The sequence below is a fragment of the Seriola aureovittata genome, chromosome 17, assembly GCF_021018895.1.
Source record: "Seriola aureovittata isolate HTS-2021-v1 ecotype China chromosome 17, ASM2101889v1, whole genome shotgun sequence".
NCBI lineage: Eukaryota > Metazoa > Chordata > Actinopteri > Carangiformes > Carangidae > Seriola > Seriola aureovittata.
Genome location: NC_079380.1, coordinates 20,625,776 through 20,643,975, shown reverse-complemented (window position 1 = coordinate 20,643,975; position 18,200 = coordinate 20,625,776). Strand labels below are relative to the sequence as shown.

General features: G+C 44.1%; 1 protein-coding gene and 1 long non-coding RNA gene across 6 annotated transcripts in view; one reads left to right on the top strand and one right to left on the bottom strand.

Annotated features, from left to right (window-relative positions):
- The window catches only part of LOC130185637 (uncharacterized), a 20,533-nt gene extending 2,717 nt beyond the window's left edge, over positions 1-17,816 (bottom strand). Inside the window, exon 1 of the long non-coding RNA XR_008830183.1 lies at positions 17,733-17,816. This is a non-coding gene — a long non-coding RNA (uncharacterized LOC130185637). The remainder of the gene's footprint in view (positions 1-17,732) is intronic.
- nfixb (nuclear factor I/Xb) overlaps positions 17,109-18,200 on the top strand; it is a 143,818-nt gene continuing 142,726 nt past the window's right edge. The window contains exon 1 of one of the 5 annotated variants that reach the window (XM_056402197.1): positions 17,109-18,200. In XM_056402197.1, coding sequence (XP_056258172.1) covers positions 18,198-18,200 — 3 coding nt within the window. In that variant the 5' untranslated portion in view covers positions 17,109-18,197. The other 4 variants (XM_056402199.1, XM_056402203.1, XM_056402209.1 and 1 more) reach the window with 4 other exon arrangements.

The following is an 18,200-nucleotide window of genomic DNA, read 5'->3' as shown; positions in this document are numbered from 1 at the left end:
ACAAGTTTACATGATTTGAAGTGTGTGGGGGCTCGAGCAGATACAAACAACATGTGGTGTGTGTTTTTGTGGTTATAAGGAGTGCTGCTAGATTTATTATCATTATCACTGTCATATATGGTTTGTTTTCCAATCAAACAAATAGGATGTTATACAAAGGTTTTCCAGCTTGACTCTTGTCACAGATCATTTCACAGACAAACTAATATTCACTTCAATCCTTTGCTCAATAAGAACTGGTAATGATAAGTAACTAAGTACATTTAAACTTAGGTACAACTTACCTTGAGTATTTCCTTTACACTTCTACTCCATTAGACACTCCTCTTGTTACACATTTCATCAATAGTTATCACCCCATAATAAAATATATACTGTTATTATAAACAGGCCGTTCTGTATAAAGACTGCTGTTGGCTCTGTAACTATAATGTGCTGCTAACATTTCTTTAAGGTGTCGAAGTGACGGACTGAACACGTTGACTTTTACTTTAAACTGAGACGTTGCTACTTTCACTTACATGTAAGTATTTACATAATAAAGGTATGAAACTAATGGATTATTGATGCATATGTGATGATTTGATACATGATACTTAATGCAGGACGTATCATTAATGTCCTGTGGTTTGGTAACAGAAATGCAGAGCTGGTCAATCCAATAGTCTTTGTTCATGTGGCATTTAAACGCGAGGGGGTGGAGCACGATTTGTTTCTAAATGCTTTTGTTATATAGTTTCGTCGAGGAGTGGAAGAAAGTAGTGCTCTAAAAAAAAAAACCCAAAAACACTGTGATGAAGTCAGACACAAAAACAACAGATCACACCACTGTGAACTCACAGCTAATACTAGAAGACAACAATCAGCAGGGTTTGTCACAGGAGGATACAGTGGAGCACGTGTTGGTATGATGGTGTGGTGTGTGTGTGTGTGTGTGTGTGTGTTGTGGGGGGGGCTATGGGTTAACTGTGTGTATGTGTGTGAAATGCCCTTTTCTATGTAACTGGGCTCCAGCTCATGTTGTGGTAGATTAATGTCTGAAGTAACTGTTTAGTTGAGTGTTAACAAATCACATTAATTCTACATTAGTTAAACATGTATTTTGAAGCGTGCTCACACATTTTTTTAAATTTATTTATTTATTTTTTTTGGAAACCTTTTTCTCCAGAACATGGACGAGCTGCGGCGGCGTTAGCGTTTGTAGTTCTCCGGACTCACCGGCAGAGTGCGCCAGAGGACCCACGTCCGGCCTCAGGCTCCGTCTCGTCTTTATCCCACACTTAATCTGCAGCTCACAGCTCTGCACACATTCAGCTCTTAACTCCAACACAAAGGTTGCAGTGAGCCGGAGAGCATACACCTGTCAAAGGTTGTTGTCACCCTCGCCTTTCAACTCCCAACAAAACTTTTATAAACTGAAAATAGCTCTTTTCCTTCCCTGCTCTCACTTCTTCTTCTTCTTCTTCTTCTTCTTTTTTTTTTTTTCTTTTTTTCCAAGGGAACCACAAATTGTGTCCAGATTTTCACACATAGTAACTTAGTGTTTTGGGCAATTTGGAACTGAAACAATTACAAACAAACCTGTATTATACCCTTTCTCCGCCAGTGGATCTGACTAGAAAAGACAAGAAAATAAAACGTTTCTGTTTTCCCCCTCAGGTTATTTTAGATTGCGGGCTCATTTTCTAATTATGGTGGCCATTCTTTAAGCATGCAGTGCATGTTTCTCAGTCATTTTCTAGCTTTAATGAAAATCTGCACGCACCGCTGCACAGAAAAAAAAACTGAAGATCATTCCTGATTTGCTAACCTTTGGCAACATGTTGCTTTTGTGTTATAATAATGTTTAATGAATTATGATCTGTGTAGCAATTATGGGATCTTTCACTTTCTTTTCAAAGTGCTGACAGACTGGTTTTGTTGGAAAACTGTGTGTGTGGGGTGTGTGTGTGTGTGTGTGTGTGTGTGTGTGTGTGTGTGTGTGTGTGTGTGTGTGTGTGTGTTCGTTCCTCACAGATAAAGACACAGGTTGAGAAGAAATCAGACTCAGTCAGAGGAAAGTTTGTGTTTATGTTGCTTTGCAGACTGGCACTGCCCCGTGCAAGACTTCAGCTTCTTGCTAGTGCTGGTGGTGCCCAGAGGTTGTTGCCATGCAACTCAATGTGGCACACACACACACACACACACACACACTCACATATACACACACACACACACATACACACACACACACTCACACACACACACACACACACACACACACACACACACACACACACACACACACTCACACAAGCACCAACAATGGTCTGCTTTATGAGGTGCCCACTGATGCCATGGTAACCTCCTCGTTCTGGGCAAGACGGGCAGAGCGGTGTGCCAAAAAAATGCCATGGTTCCTTTTTTTCCCTTTCTCAAACCACGTTGCCCAGAAACCTTTTGAAACTTAATAAGTGAAACCAGTGGGCAGACAAATTACGACGGGAGTGTGGAGCGCGGGGGAGAGGGTAAACTTTGGAGTTTTAGTGTATCCTGTCTCTCAAGCATAAATTTAGCCTTGAGTGGAAAAATGATGCTGGATGATGAGAAATTCACAGTGGGCTCTGACTCTGGAAGAACTTCATTAGAGGAGAACTTTGCAAACATGCGATGACACGCGTGCGCCGAACCAGCTCAGCTGGAGAGTAAAGAGTGTGCACTTGGGTGAGCGTGGTGCAGACACCGGGGCCCATCAGGCGCCGCTTCTCTGAGTGGTGCACTTCACTAGAAATGATCCGTGTTAGCTCTCGACCTGTGGTGTGAGCGCGCAGGAGAGGGAATCTGGTGCAGTTACATAACACGGGCCTTTCTGCAGAGGTAGAGGGAGCAGGGGACAAAAGGGCTGCGAGGAGAGAAGAGTGTTGCTCTGTTGGCAGAAATGTTTCAGGTGAAACGACTCTGATGGAAAACTGAAGAGTTGACGGGCTGCATGTGTAGTACAGTAAGCACCACTGTGTGTGTGTGTGTGTGTGTGTGTGTGTGTGTGTGTGTGTGTGTGTGTGTGTGTGTGTGTGAGTGGGTCTGCAAGGGACTGTGAGTGGGGTTGCTCTATCCATTTCAATATTACCGGGGGTCATGTAGGCAATGCGCCCAGTCCCTGTGCTTTTAGGCCCCGCTGAGGCCTGGCGAGATTAAAAACAGGATTGAATCATGACTGGAAGCTAGCGATGGATGGATGGAGGAGGAGGAGGAGGAGATGGAGGAGGAGGAGGAGGAGGAGGAGGCAGAGAGATGGGGTCACACAATAGGGCCCCGTCTAGTGCTTTTAAATTCCCTTAAAATAGGGATCCAAGCCAAGCGTGGCCCGTCGAGCAGGCTATCACAGCATAACTGGCCCTGTAATTGCCACTCGTCCCACACCTCCTCCTCCTCCTCCTCCCCCCCTCCTCCTCCTCCTCCTCCCCCACCACCACCACCACGGTCACCCACTACGCATGTAAAACACAGACGCGGAGCCGCAACACTCACGGCAGGATCACCACTTGGGAATACATGCGATGTTAATGGCACTCTTCTTCACAAGCTGTCAATGCCTGTTAATGAACCCATACATAAACATACAGGTCTGTGTTGTCAGACAAGGAGGAGAGTCAGGGCTGGCAGGTAGAGAGAGAGAGAGAGAGACAGGAAGCGCTGAGAGACAAAGTGTGCAGTGAGACAGAAATGAAAGCAAAGAGGCCGATGAATGAAGACAGCATCGTACGTTAGCGAGAGCGCAGAGGCAAAGGCAGGCGGATTGATCAAATAGATACAATGCATCAGATAAAATCCGCCGTTCCATTGGATTGAGCACAGAACTCAAACAAAAGGGCAAACCCAATTTTACTCTCAGACGTTTCTTTTTATTTTCTATAATAGGCATGACTAAATAAAATCCACAATAATGCCGTCCTCATGTGAAATGACTAACTGTTTATACCACAGAAGAAAATGACTTTCGTTTGTTTTTATTCTGTTCATCAGCAACAGATTTCCCCCTGGTTTGCATGCACACGAGGACGCGGGGAGAAACACGGAGCCTGGTGATGTGAACGGGACTGAGAACTGTTTTGGTGGAGGGGGTTTTTCTTTTTCTATTTTTTATCACACAGAGTATAAACAGTCCACGTTTAGCGCAGGTGGCCAGAGGAAAAGGTGACCTGTCTTTTCCTGTTGATCTACGACAAACCACACAACTGGTGCAACAAACATTCAGACCATAACGGAGCCGGGAATCATGGCAATCAATGAGAAGGTGACTTAAAATCTACTCATAACTACATTATACTATGTTGTAAACTGTGTGTTTATATCCTGCTTATAGATGATAAATGGCTGGGGGGGAAATTAATAGCACTTTTCATTCAGAGTGCTTCACAGAAAAATAAAACCGGGTAACGGAAAAGGCCAAAGAGCCTGTGCAGAGTAATGGATCACTGTGTTACAGTCTGTTTACACACTGATTTTAAGTATTAAATTTGTTATATTCACTAGCTAAACAGTATGACTGTGTTGTTGTGGATATGCTGATACAACTGAGCGAGTTTCACAGGTAGATTCTCACTGTAATAGTTGCTATAGTTTAGATTTTAATGGTGAGGCAAGTTTCATTTATTAGTGTTTTATGAGAGTTTTACATGAAAGACAAAGATATAATGTAACAGATATTTAGGATTTTAAAAAGAGTCAAGAGTCAGATAAAACAGAATTAAACAGAATTAAATAAAAAATGAAAGTGCAGTGACATATGGATAAACTGCCACGTTTAACTGAACAAAAGGCAGAGGTGAGAAGAATAATCTGACACCTCGATGTAAAAGAATAAAAAGTTCTGTGTGAGTTTGGTCCAGGTTTTGGGAGCAAACTGAAACGTGTTTGTCTGTGTGTAGTTTAGACTGTGGGGCCAGTGAACAGCCCGGCCCCTCAGCTGCTCTGAGAACTGGACGGCTCCTGACAGAGCAGCAGATCAGACGTGTATCTGAACCATTCAGCGCTTTTCAAACCAACAGTGGTGTTTAAAAAAATAAAAACCCACAGGGAACCAGTGCAAACCCTCCTGGTCTTTGTGACGACTCTGAATCAGCTGCAGCTGATCGACCAGTGAAGGCGGCACCACAGTGACCGAGCCTCCTGAAGATAAACCTGAGTCCTGCTGAGACATTCATCTTTTCACTCTTGATGGTTGTAGGTTGATTTTATATTTGTGTTAATGTGGCGTTTATGCATGATGATAGATAAACCTTATAAACCTATTTATTGACTGACAGATGCAACACAGGTCATAATTTTACTGTGTGTATATTGATGTGCCATTTTAAACACCCTCTATATATTTGGTATTTGTGTATATGTAGTGTTAACACGGTCTTAAGACTAGTTAAGACTAATTAGTTAGACTGAGAATCTGGTGTCACTGACTGAGGAGCGTGTAGATGAAGGACTGACCCCAACTATGAAAACAGTTCACAGTGTGACATTAAGTGTCATGACAGCTCAGTAATAGTCACTATAAAGTAAACGGCAGTGTAAACCACTTCGCCTCAAATGCAAAGGATTTTACTTTTTCCTTGTAAAATTCACAAGAGCAATTAAACATTACGAATATTCAATAATTCTTTCATAGATTTCAAATAATTATTTTATGCAGAATTATGAAAATGTATTTATTATTAACAAAAAAACTACAGATTCTAAAACTGATGGACCAGTGCACTGTGGGTCTGTGCTTCTGCTTCGGGTCAGTTGAGGGTTAATGTGACATCACAGCGTGGTGTTTTATTGATGTGAATACGACAAATAAGGAGTTGATATAAAAAAAAATTTTTTAAAAAAGGGTGCACATTACAGGCATTGTTTTCAGCTCTGACCTGCCGTGTTGTGTGTCCAGTGGAAGCCCTTCAGTAACCTGGCTCAGACATCTGAGCTTGGCCCGGGGCCTCCTGGAACACGTATATCAGCACCGAGCACAGCAGATAGAAAATCATTGTTTCTGACCGACAATCTGACTCATGAAAAATGTTAGGAATATACACACGCCGCAAAAGATATGGCACGTGCAAGACACCGCGTGTGTGTGTGTGTGTGTGTGTGTGTGTGTGTGTGTGTGTGTGTGTGTGTGTGTGTGTGTGTGTGTGTGTATATGTGTGTGTGTGTGTTGTGTGTGTGTGTGTGTGTGTATATATATGTGTGTGTGTGTGTGTCAACAGCGATGCGAGAGCGCTCCTCAGTCTTTGGTGCAGAGCTGGTGGCTCAGTAAGTCTGCACATGGCAACAGGAGTAGTTGGACTGGCAAAGCAAGAGGCACAGCTGCTTGGAGAGGGCTCCATGGCATTTCTGTGTCTGTGTCCCCTCTCCCTCCACACACACACACACACACACACACACACACACACACACACACACTACAGCACATACATACAGTATATACCCACACATACACACACCATCTCTATCACTCATGCCGCAGCAGCATCCTGGTAACAGACAAGCTCCTGATTGGTGACTCCATCCGTGTTTTCGCCCTCACTCAGTGTGTTTTATATAATTATATATTTATCAGCAGTCCCAGGAAGAGGATTCTGGCGTGGGAGAGGCAGCGTGGCAGTGTGTGGAATGGCGTGGGAGAGGCAGAGTGACCCCGGGCTCAGGTGGCAGCTGTGTTATGACTTCTCTGCCAGGTCATGGTGGATGGTAGGATAGACGCTCCCCGTCTCTCCCTCATTCTGTATTGATCAGTCCGTCTGTCTCTGTCTCTGTTTTCTGTCACATTCCTCTGCTCTGTCTCGCACTCAGTCACAACTTCTCTTGTTCTGGATGAAATATCCCTCTGCTGCAGAATGTGACAGTGTGTGGCATAATGTTTACATGTTGTGCACGCTGCATGTTTCCACACTGTACATCTGAAGAGACCGAGTGTGTTCACTCACTCGCTCTGTGTGTGTGTGTGTGTGTGTGTGTGTGTGTGTGTGTGTGTGTGTGTGTGTGTGTGTGTGTGTGTGTGTGTGTGTGTGTGGCACCTAAGGCCAAAGAAACGTCAACGGAGGTTCAGCATTTTTGTTGCAGTTGATCTTGATGCAGTTGTCTGGAAATCATATTGTGCACCTGAATGAAGTGATGATGCTGATATATTATATTATATTGTATTATATTATATTACTACAATATATTTACACTTGTATGGAAAATGTCTTCAAGTTATAAGAGTAACGGTGACACTTCCCCAAAAATGTACTTAGTTTTTCTTCCTAAATTCTAATCACAAAAATAATTTTGTGTGATTGACTCCATCAAAGATATCTAGGGCTTATCCCAAAGGATAAGAGCTTTTAATTAAAACCTGTTTTTGCCTCCTGAGGAAATGATTCAGAATTTTATTAAGGCCATGATACACTTTTGAGGCAACATAGACGGGCACTTTTTTCCTCATGTGCGCCACTATTTTCAAACTCTACCTTTTTTTCTTTGTTTGTCTTTTACCCAGCACCCCCTGTCTGTGGTGCAGGTTACCTTCAGATTCATACACCTTTTTAATTTTTTACACTGACTGGTTGAGCTGAATATACAGCGTGACTGTCGATCGATTCATCAGCTTAATTGTCAGAGGTAATCGCTGTTATTTCTGCTGTAGCTTTTGACCTTCAGCTTTTCTGTGACACAAACACTCACAGTTTGGATCAGATCACAGAGCTAATTTATTCCAGATTTCACATATTGACAACATCAATCACACTGATCTCTTGGTAGCAGTTGCTTTATTATTTCCCCTCATGTGGCGGTTGGTGTTGATCACAGAGGTGTCTCGAGGCCTGACACAGTTTGTAAACCCGAGGGTTCCTCTCAGCGCCAGCCTGCTGCGCTCACTGCTATGTAGGGCAGAGCTAGACCCTCTGCCTGGGTGGGAAGGGGGGGGGGGGTTGGTGGTGGAGGATGGTGAGATGGAGAGGGGTGGGAGAGAGAGAGAAAGAGAGAGAGGGGGAGAGAGAGCGATGGGGGAAGGAGAGAGGAGTGAGAGAGGGATGGCAGCCAGCACTGGGGCCCCATGCAGGGATGCAGGAGATGGAGCAGGGAGGAGGGGTAGAGGGGTTACAGGGTGCTACAGGGGGCAGAGAGAGGGGCACAGGCTGGGCATGGCTGGCAAAGGAGCATTCCCTCCGTCTGTGGACATGCAGTGTCTCAGCTCCGTGGTACACAAAGCCCGGGGGTGTCAGGCAGGTTTCACTGGGATTATTATTCATAGAATTTCACTTTCTGGTCAATTAACTCATTAATCAAGATTATGTTTTTGATCCAGATTGAATTTGTTTCTGAGACCAAGGCGACGGTGCAGTGTGAAGCGAACCCACTTTATTGACCTATAGAGTTGATACCATCCACATCTTTACGTCGCCATAACAATCAACTAATATAAAGGGGCGCTATTGAATTTTCCGTGTAGCTGTGGGACTCACAGGAGGCAGATTAAACCGAAAATGGTCAAAACTGAAGCAGAAAAGGCTGAATTTTAGTCCCCAGGTACACTGGATCCTACATTTCCCATAATGCAACACAACCATGCCTTTTATTTCAACTCCCATCTCTCAAACCCACCACCTTCAGTTGGTAATGCGGGCTTTCTCTGTCTCAAGCCCAAGCCTGAGATAACCCCTCCCGATGACATCACGATGACATCATCAGGGTTATTTCCAGGTACCCCTCAGATTTATATTGGGACCCCTTAAGGAACCAGTGCTCTGTATCATTGTATGAGCAGGAACATGAAACATTAAATTCAGGTGTGACGACCCTCCATCACCCCCCCACCCCCCACTCCCCCCACCCCCCTGTTGTCTCTTTCCAGGTTTTCTCTCATGTTCATGCCCCCCCCCTGCTTCCCACCCTCGCTGTCTCCCTCTCTCCCATCTTCTGTCAATCTGTCTCCCTCCCCATCCCCAGACAGACCCTCCCATCAGTGCCCATTTCCCTCCGTCTGGCTCGTCCCCTTCCTTTCACCCAGATGACCCTGCCACCGCCCCGTTCCTTCTGTCTGTCTGGCTCTCCTTTGCCCAGATGCCCCCCAAAACCACTGCCCATTCCTTACCATCCTCTCTTATCACCATATATATCTGTCCCACTCTCTCCCCTCTCTCTGTCTCTTTATCTCTGTCCTTTTTTTTTCTTCCTCTGTTTCTAACAGTGTCTTTTTGCTCGCTTTCTCCCTCGCTCTCTCTTTCCCTCGTACTCTCCCGCTGCACAGATGCCTGGCTTGGTTTGCAACAGCTGTCTCGCCATGTGCCACTACCAAGTGTTGCCTTCGACTGCGGGGCGAGCGGGGATGGTGGTGGTTTGGGGGGTGGAGGGCGCAGAGCGGATTAGTCATGAATATTCATGTACTCTTGGATGTACTACCAAACAGAAAATGGCACCACAGAGGAGGCTCCACCCATTTAAAAAGAGGGTGGGTGGGTGGTTGGGTGGGTGGAGGGGATTGGGTGAGAAGGGAGGGAGGAAAGGAAAGAGGAAAAAGGGAGGAAGGATAGGGAGAGTCAGGGAAAAGTGATAGAAGAGTATGGGAAATGGAGGCAGACGGAAGAGGGGGGTGGGGGGGTGACCAGACTGAATGGCAGGGATCCATAAAATGATCTCCCCCTCCCCCTCAGAGGTGTGAAAGAGGGAGCACAGTGAAGCCCCTTTTTACGCTGCGCTGTTCAAGGCGGGAATGTTGCACCTTTATTTCACCTTGCTCTTCAGCGTAAAAGCTACAAACAGGGAAAAAGGCGGGAGGGCGTCGCAGAGCCGGACAGACGTCTGTGTGAACGGGAGGATCGGCTTCTGTCCTGTTACGCCACACCTTTTGATTACAGGACGCCGGTCTAAAATCACTCGCGGGGGGCAGCACGACGCCATCTTTGTTGTGGCAGTGCCGTGAAATAAAATGAGACTGAACGTGATTGACCGGCATCATGTTGATAGATGAGGTAACTAAAGCTGCATTGTTATTGTAGTTTGACAGTTAACTAAACTTGAGACTGGCGACAGTGCGAGGTGCGAGTGGAGTAACATTAGACTATAATGTACATGAAATCTAAGTTCTAAAGAACAGGTGTTTTATTTTGTGCTGGGAGCCGGTCTTCGGTTGACGTTGGCAGATTCCATTGCTAAGCTAACGTTAGCTTGTGTCATCACATCAGATCCTTTGGATTTTCCCGGAAAATTTGCCGCGGGTCCTTTACATAGAAATGAGTCGACAGGCTGTTAAAGGCGACTGAGAAAAGTCGGCGACGGTCTCCTTTTTTAAGCCAATGTTACAATCTGTTCATACATTGGCAATGAAAAAAAGGAATTAATATGTGTGAATTGCTTCTCATTCTTACATATACTACAATTAACATTTGCTAATTGGCAATAAACACAAAGCTCAGCTGGGGCAGATGGGAATGTTTTGAGTTTTGCAGGAATTTTGGTCATAAATCAAAGTAAAATAAAGTTTTGACCTGATGGCGGCGCTAGAGAAGAAATCAGGGAATCATCAGAATGATCACAATTACACCCAGAGATCCATCCATCATCTGCTGAGATATTTCATTCATAACTGTGAATGTCGCTTTCCTTGTGATGCTAGATTCACAGATTCATCCTCTGGGAACCACGAGAGTCTGCACCGTGTTTTGTGCCAATCTGACCAGTAGTTGCGTAGATATTCCACAGTGATAAATAAAAGCCAAAAATGTCCACCAGGCGGTGCTTGATGAAAGGTCAGGGGTCAGCAGAATCAGGAGGATTCATCCTCTGGGGACCGTGAATGTCACGAATTTCACGGCAGTAGTTGCTGAGATATATGTCAATCTGGACCAAAGTGGTGGATCAACTAACAAAGCAACAGACCAGCACGCCAGCGTTGCCGTCCCTAGAGCCGCGCCACCGGCTCGGCCAGACACGACTAAAGGACCAGGAGGCGAGTAGATCTCAAACGCAATAACTGGAAGTGACTGAGAGAAAAGACACGCAATGAGTAAAACTAAATAGATGAGTCTGGTTGATCAAGTGAAGCAAAGGATGAAGAGCAGGAGGAAGAGAGGGGCAGATAGGCAAGAAGAAAAAGGGGGGGGTAGCAGATAGGAGATAGACAGTTGGGGTGAGGGGCAGCAGATCTAAGCGGACCGAGGCTCTGGTGGCTCTTCCTCTCTCTTTCATGGAGAGCCAGGAAAACAGATTATAGCAGTCCTGCTTTCTCCTGCGGGGGGGTGGGGGGGGGGGGGGGGGGGGGTGGTGGTCGACCATACTCTTCCCTCTCCCCCCTCGAATCCCCTCCCCCCCTCAGACGATGACACTCTCGGTGGTACCGGCTGGACCCAAACCAGAGCGAATCGTATCACTGAGCTGCACTCTGCTGGGGAGGAGTGTGTGCTCCAATATATCACAATGACAAATGGTGCAATTTGATATAGATTTTACAAAGGAGGGACTTTTTAAAACAAAAATTTTTTTTTAAGTTTGGAGCGTTGTAATGCATCACAACGAGAGCGCTTTTGAAGGGCGCTGTGCGGTTTTAATGCTCAACACTCAACCCCTCGCTTACGACCCCTCGCCGTGACACTTGCCCGGTGCCTCTGAGCCCCTCAGCCTCCGAGGAGCTACGACTCGTTGAGGGAACAAGAGGGTTTTATATGTGTCCGTCATCCTTCGCTGTGTGGTTCACCAAGTGCTCACTGCTCTGAGTAAACACCTTCCTCACACTCGTATCCACTTACCCAGCCACCGCTGCATACGCAAACACACACATTTAGACTACAATACACAATAATGCACCCCAGCTCTCTCTTCTTTTCTCATACACACAACACATACAAACAGTGAGTTAATCAGACCTATAAACCCTCCTTGCTGGTAGAAGATAAGCGGTGTGCTGGTAGCCCTGCCCTCCTGAGAGCAGCACTCCTCTAGCGGTGCCGTGGAGCTGCCTGATAAGGCAGGGGAGTGTGGGATACCCTGAGAGATCCAGGCAGACACACACACACACGCACACACACACACACACACACACACACACACACACACTGCTCAGCATCAGTTAGCCAGATCCTCCACTGAGCCAATCAGCGGTTTGCAGGGCCTGAGGCTCCTCCAATCATCCTTCTCCATCAAGTGTTGTTAATCTCACCGCTCAGCCTGCAGGTGGATGTATTGGGTGTGTGTGTGTGTGTGTGTGTGTGTGTTCTAGCTACCACACTTCCTTACAGTAATGTCAGAAAATTGCAGTCTGATTTTAAAAAAAGGATGAGAGAGCACAGACTCTCTTTTTGCTGTCAGACAATAAAATAAAAGCTGGTTCTCCTGCAGTTTACAGGGGACAAAATTCAGACAGCGTCTGTTTCTCCTGCCTATAAAATCCATAACCAGAAAAATAAAAAAAATAAAAAAGAAGAAGAAAACCTTTGTTCTCCGCTCAGTAAACACTGGTGTATTTGAAGTAAGTGGCTTCAAATCTAATCCTGCTTAACGGTGTTTTCCTACCTTGATGTGTAAAGGGCCAACACACTTTCTCAGGGGTCTTTTGGTAATTAAGTACCGTTTCTAAACTGAACTAATTAAGCCTCAACCTGTATTTCAAACACCCTCAGGGACTCAGTTACTTTTACAGATGAATCAGTCTATATCGTATATTTCAACATCAAAAGTTATTTAAAGTAAAGGAATATGATATAGAATGATCCATTTTTAATATCAAAGGCCAAACCTCTCTGCGGAGCTCCCTGAAAATTAGATTTAGAAAAAGATAATAAACTATATCGTTAATCATGTACTGAAACAAATGAACTATTTAGCTAATACAAATAACTTAATGTTCTGTTGTAACAGCCTTAAACATCGATTCCAAAACTATTATTTACTTATATTGTTGCAGCCGGCTGTTGAGTGTATATTTATTCTTTCTTATTTTAGTGTGTGTGGATGTGGCGCTCATGCAGCTCATTTCATCTTTTTTAACAAGAACAAATTCAGTGAAGGGAGTTTGTGATGAGCTACAGCAGCGAAGTCCAGTCCAAAACCTTGGGCTTTTTTCTTTTCTTTTCTTTTTTGTCTTTTCTTTTCTTCAATTTCTTTTTTTTTTTTTCCTTTGGTGCTGCAGCGTTTGGCCTTGAAGGCAGTAATAAAATGTTGGGGCCTCCCATCAACTCTAAAATCAAAGTAAATTTCTCTCAGTGCCCTTGTGGAACTGATGGGTCCATTAGTGAGTTTCCTTTATCTCACTGTCTCACTTCTGACAAGGCTCTGTTCATAGCACTGCTTATACGTACAATTTTAAGTTCTTGTGCTTTTACTTGAGTATTTCTATTTTAAACTCCTTTTATTTTTTCTCTTAATTACATTTCAGATTGAAATATTGTCGTTTTTTTTCTTCATGACATTTACCTGTCAGGTGTATTTTACTTTGAAGGTTACAGAACACTTGGCCATCTTATAAAAATGATGCATTGTTGTAGATTAAATCCAACATTACATAAAATAAAAGATCTATGCACCTCAACCACATAAAACACTAGAGGGGCACTTTAATTAATAATAACTTTTAACAGTCATTTTGCTGATAATACTTTTATGCTTTCACTTAAAATTGCTAGTTAATAACGAGTGCAGAACTTTTACTACTTTTACTGTTTATGTTTTACCTTGATTTTCTTCTCTTAATTATCATTTTAACAGTCTTATAATATCAGGGACATGCAGTGTGTTTATGGTAACCTAAATTCACCTTATTTACAGTTTGCTGTTATTTTTTTTTACCCTGGGGACTAACAGACAGATTTTTTTTTGGTCATTGCAGACCAGCAGCAGCAGCAGCAGCAGCAGCCTATAGCTCCAGTTTGGCTCCAGCCCGCATCCAACCACCGTGGCACCTCTTGGAAGTTGGCGCAGGTCAAATGCGTCTTAATTCAAACCAAAAGAAATGAGAGAATGGCCCTGAGTCGGGCCGGTTCCACTGGCCGTGCCAAGGTCAGCATTCCTCGACAGGCCGTTGCCTAGTGGAACTTTTGTTTCACAGTTTGTGTAAACCTCCAGGGAGAGACGGTATAGGAGCGCGAGGGCACAGAGACCAAAGAAAGGAGTTTGCGAAAGCGCGCGAGCTGCTGTTGGGAAGAATATAGAACGGTGCACGCGGGTCAGACGTGCAGACTGAATGGTAAGGTATAGATACTGACCAGATATTAGCCTGTGAGGGATCCCCAGTGTAATCTCAGTTTATACTCACAAGACAAGACGCAGGTCCAGATCTGTTGGGTATCGACCTCTAAAATTAAAAGGTGATTATTTTTCACACCGAACAAAAAGCCCAATAATATCAATGCGCGGTGATTGTCCCACTTGTCCGTGTGTTTCCAGGCGACACGTGCAGCTGTAGAGGTTTTTGGCCTATTTTAGGGTCAGTGATTGACGCCTTGATCTCCATGCAGTAGCCACTGTAACTCAAACCAAGATTATAGTTAAAAGAACATCATCATCAAATGCACATTTAGTCTTTCTAAACTGGTTTTATATTCAATTCATCCCGTCCTATAATTCACATCTCCACATGGGTGAAGAGTTTATTCCCACTAGCATAAAGGCGCGTTCACATCTGAGCCTTAAACATTATTAAGAGTCGATCGGGACATTCAGGTCCTCAACAGGCCGTAGGACGTTCCTCCACTCAAGCCACCGTGTTTAAGGTCAAACATCAGGTCAGGTCGGAAATCAAATCAACCAACTATCCGAGACGAGATTGTACAGGAACATTAGGATGTGTGTGTGTGTGTGTGTGTGTGTGTGTCTCTTACACACGCTTTGTTTTAACATTTTAACTTCCGTCCTGCGTCACCAACCTCCGACTTTAACCATGAATCTCAGCGGTAGTTTGCAGCCTTAAAGACTGTGCAGACGGACTAAACGTTAAAGAAACAACATGATGTTGACAAATGTCACTAACATAAGAAAAAGTCTTTTATTCATTTTATTTTTGCTCATATTGAACTCACTGTAACAGCTGACTGTGCTCACACAGGCCTTGAGTCAGTTCATGGTGAGGACTCTGCTTCTGCTGGAGGCCGCTCTCTTGAAAAGGCCACACACACACACACACACACACACACTCACACACGAGAAAACGAAGCGCCTAAATAATTAATCAGACATATTTAAAAGGACTGAGGGACTGAAATCTGATAGAATCTCGGCTGAAATTTGTTGCCTGATAATTTAGAAACAAAATAAAATAAATCAAGAGATTAATAATCTCACACATTCCTGATGCTTTTTATTCTTAAATACCTCTGAGAGTTAAAGGCCAGAAATATGACGTCAGGACATTTGTCCACACTGTCTCACAGCCTCACTGTTATTGATATTATTCTCATTATTATTATTATTTTACATTAGCCTAGCTTTAAGATACAAATAAAATAGTTGGGACTTAAACTAATTATTGTCACGAAATTGTGTATGTGTGTGTGTGTGTGTGTGTCTAAATCGTTTAAAAACCATGAATAGTCGCGGTTTTTTAACTACCTTTAAATTAACTCACAGAAACTGCAGTTATTAAACGTTATTAAATATTATTAAATGCCATTATTAATGTTATAAATAAAAATGAGACTACTATAGTAAATTAAAAGACTATGACAACTCTCATATATTTAATTACACATTAATTCACAACGGTTTTCAAATAAAATAAGGGTCTAATGCACCTGCTTGTTAAAAATTTAACTGATGTTCTGGTCAAAAATGCAAAATAGAAACCTTTAAGAAAATAAATATGTGTCTCGTGCTACTGACAAAATTATTGGGCCATTAAAACTTGACATATACATCTGCTTTCAATCAGTATGTAGGTCCAAATTTCAAAATATTACCATCTGAGTTAGATGTTTTTTGTTTTGTTTTCTTTTACGTCAAAGTAAATCTAAATAAATGTGACCTTATTTTGAAAATGTAGCTTCATAATCTGTTTGTCTTCATGGAAGGAATCTGAATAATCTTCTGTGTTCTTGGTGAAGAAACCTGAGTCTTCAGTGGATGAAAGCTGCTTCAACATTTAGAAACTGAAGCTGCTGCTCTGCCTGTCTCTCTTTAAGGAACAACTCCGACTCCATCAGCTTTTTATTTGTCTGTTTGTAAAGTCATGAAGTTGAACCAGAACGCACTAAACCGGCGGCAGGTGGGATCCATTTTGACGCTGCTCGTCATTTTGTTGCGTGACGTCTGCAGTTGCGCACTTCCGTAAAAATGCTGCGTTTCCCATAAAAGGTCAAAACACCACTTTGGTAATTTATTCATGAACAGGCCGGTCTCTGTCTTAAAGGAGTGTCTGCGGAAATTCCACCTGAATTTCCGGGGGATAATTTGATATTTATGGTGAATAAATATTGTGTTCACATACTCCAGCCAGGAGTCGCGCACCTGCTCCGTCTGACCTGTCTGCACGAGCTGATTCTGATTATTCATGACAAGATAAACACAGAGGACAAAACACACACACGTTTTTATATAGTTGGACCTGCAGTGCAGTAGTTAGCACTGATGGCTGTGCATACAAATCTTTAAAATAAGGCTAGACATATAAATCACTGTATAAACGTCTGACTCTATTCCAAACACACATGTGACATTATATATATAGGTCTGTCCAATCATTTTTAATTTATGAGAATTAAATCAACCCTGCAGTAGAGCTTGAAACCACCAGGCTCAGTTGAACCTGTTTTATACCTTTAAACTTTAGTGTCTTTAGTGGGATCTAAGTGAAGCATTAATAAAAGTGTACTTGATGATATAATGTCTTTTAATTGGGAAAAAATATATTTTGAAATTACAATTGAGTTATATAAGAAATGGAATTTATAAATACAGATTTAGTTGAGATTGTGTTGTTCAGCAGCTGGAGGTCATATTTCACACGGGTCCACGTGCATGTCTCTCTGCATTTAAACTTTTCCCATCGACGTTTAAAGCTTCCGCTCCACTTGAATGTCCCACACTCAGAAAATATTTGACTTTATCATAACCTGCCGCCGCCGCCGCTGCTGCTGCCTCCCCCACCGCTCCCCTAACCTCCGCTCTCCTCCCGCCCTCTCTGTCGGCCCCGAGCTGCCCCTACACTGTTGCCGGTGAGAGCTATTAATCCCCTGCGTCCATGGTTTACTCTGAGCCCGTATTTAATTCCTCTAAACCCCCAGCTGCCGCCCTGGTTACTCACTGAACACGACAGACTGTGAACCGCTCTGGTTATTAATAATTCACCAGCCCTCCGCTCCGCTTCTCCGGCCGCGGCCACAGGACACCGCACGTCCTCACTCGGTGCGTGCGTGCAGCCACGCTGTGTTTTCACTTCCAGCGTTTGTTTACTACTTGATTTTGGCTGCTCGGTGTCTCACCCAGGGTGACTTGCATTTCACCTCCTTGTTATTGTGTCTAGCCTGCACACAGTCCCCGGCTGGCATTGCCCACCGAGTCTGATGTCTCTGATGTTGCGACATCCGCGCTGCCACATGGTGAGTTTTGTTTTAGACGCCGCTCTCTCTGCGCCTTTCCCCGGACACTGAGGAACAGGTGGAGGAGCACCGGAGGAGGAACTCCACTTTTTGTTTCATATCAGAAAAAAAAGCCGGAGCATGCACAAGGGAAAGCGCGCGGCGTCGTCCCCTCTGCAGGAGCAACAGCTGATCTGGTGAGCGCGTAAGCAGAGAGTGCGGGCTACTTACTGTCGGTGCACAGCCACACTCCTGCGCTGTCGCTCGGGCTCAGACGGCGACTGTGTCGGTGGCGCAGAGCGCGGCGACTCGGTGGACATTACGGTACCGGGACGGACTGGAGAGAGGGAGAGCAGCAGAGCTCAGCCTTGACACCGACCACTTTCATGGAAATACCACGAGCTGAAACCGAACATTAACACTTTGCGTGAAGAAGTCGGGGAAGCAGACGGATTGGATTATACTGCTCTGTCCTCCTTTGCCTTGACTGAGAAGAGTTGACTAAAAATTAAAAAAAAAAAAAAATGTTTACCGGGCACCAGGCCGTGTATTAGGGCTCTTTTGCTTCCGGTATAAGGCCCAGCTGAACAAGAAACCGAGCAGTTTTCTCTCTCCCACACACTTTTTTTTGGAAGCCGAACTTTTGAGAGTGGAAAATGGGTCTTTGAGAGTGTTGGCACTTTTCCCTACACCACAATG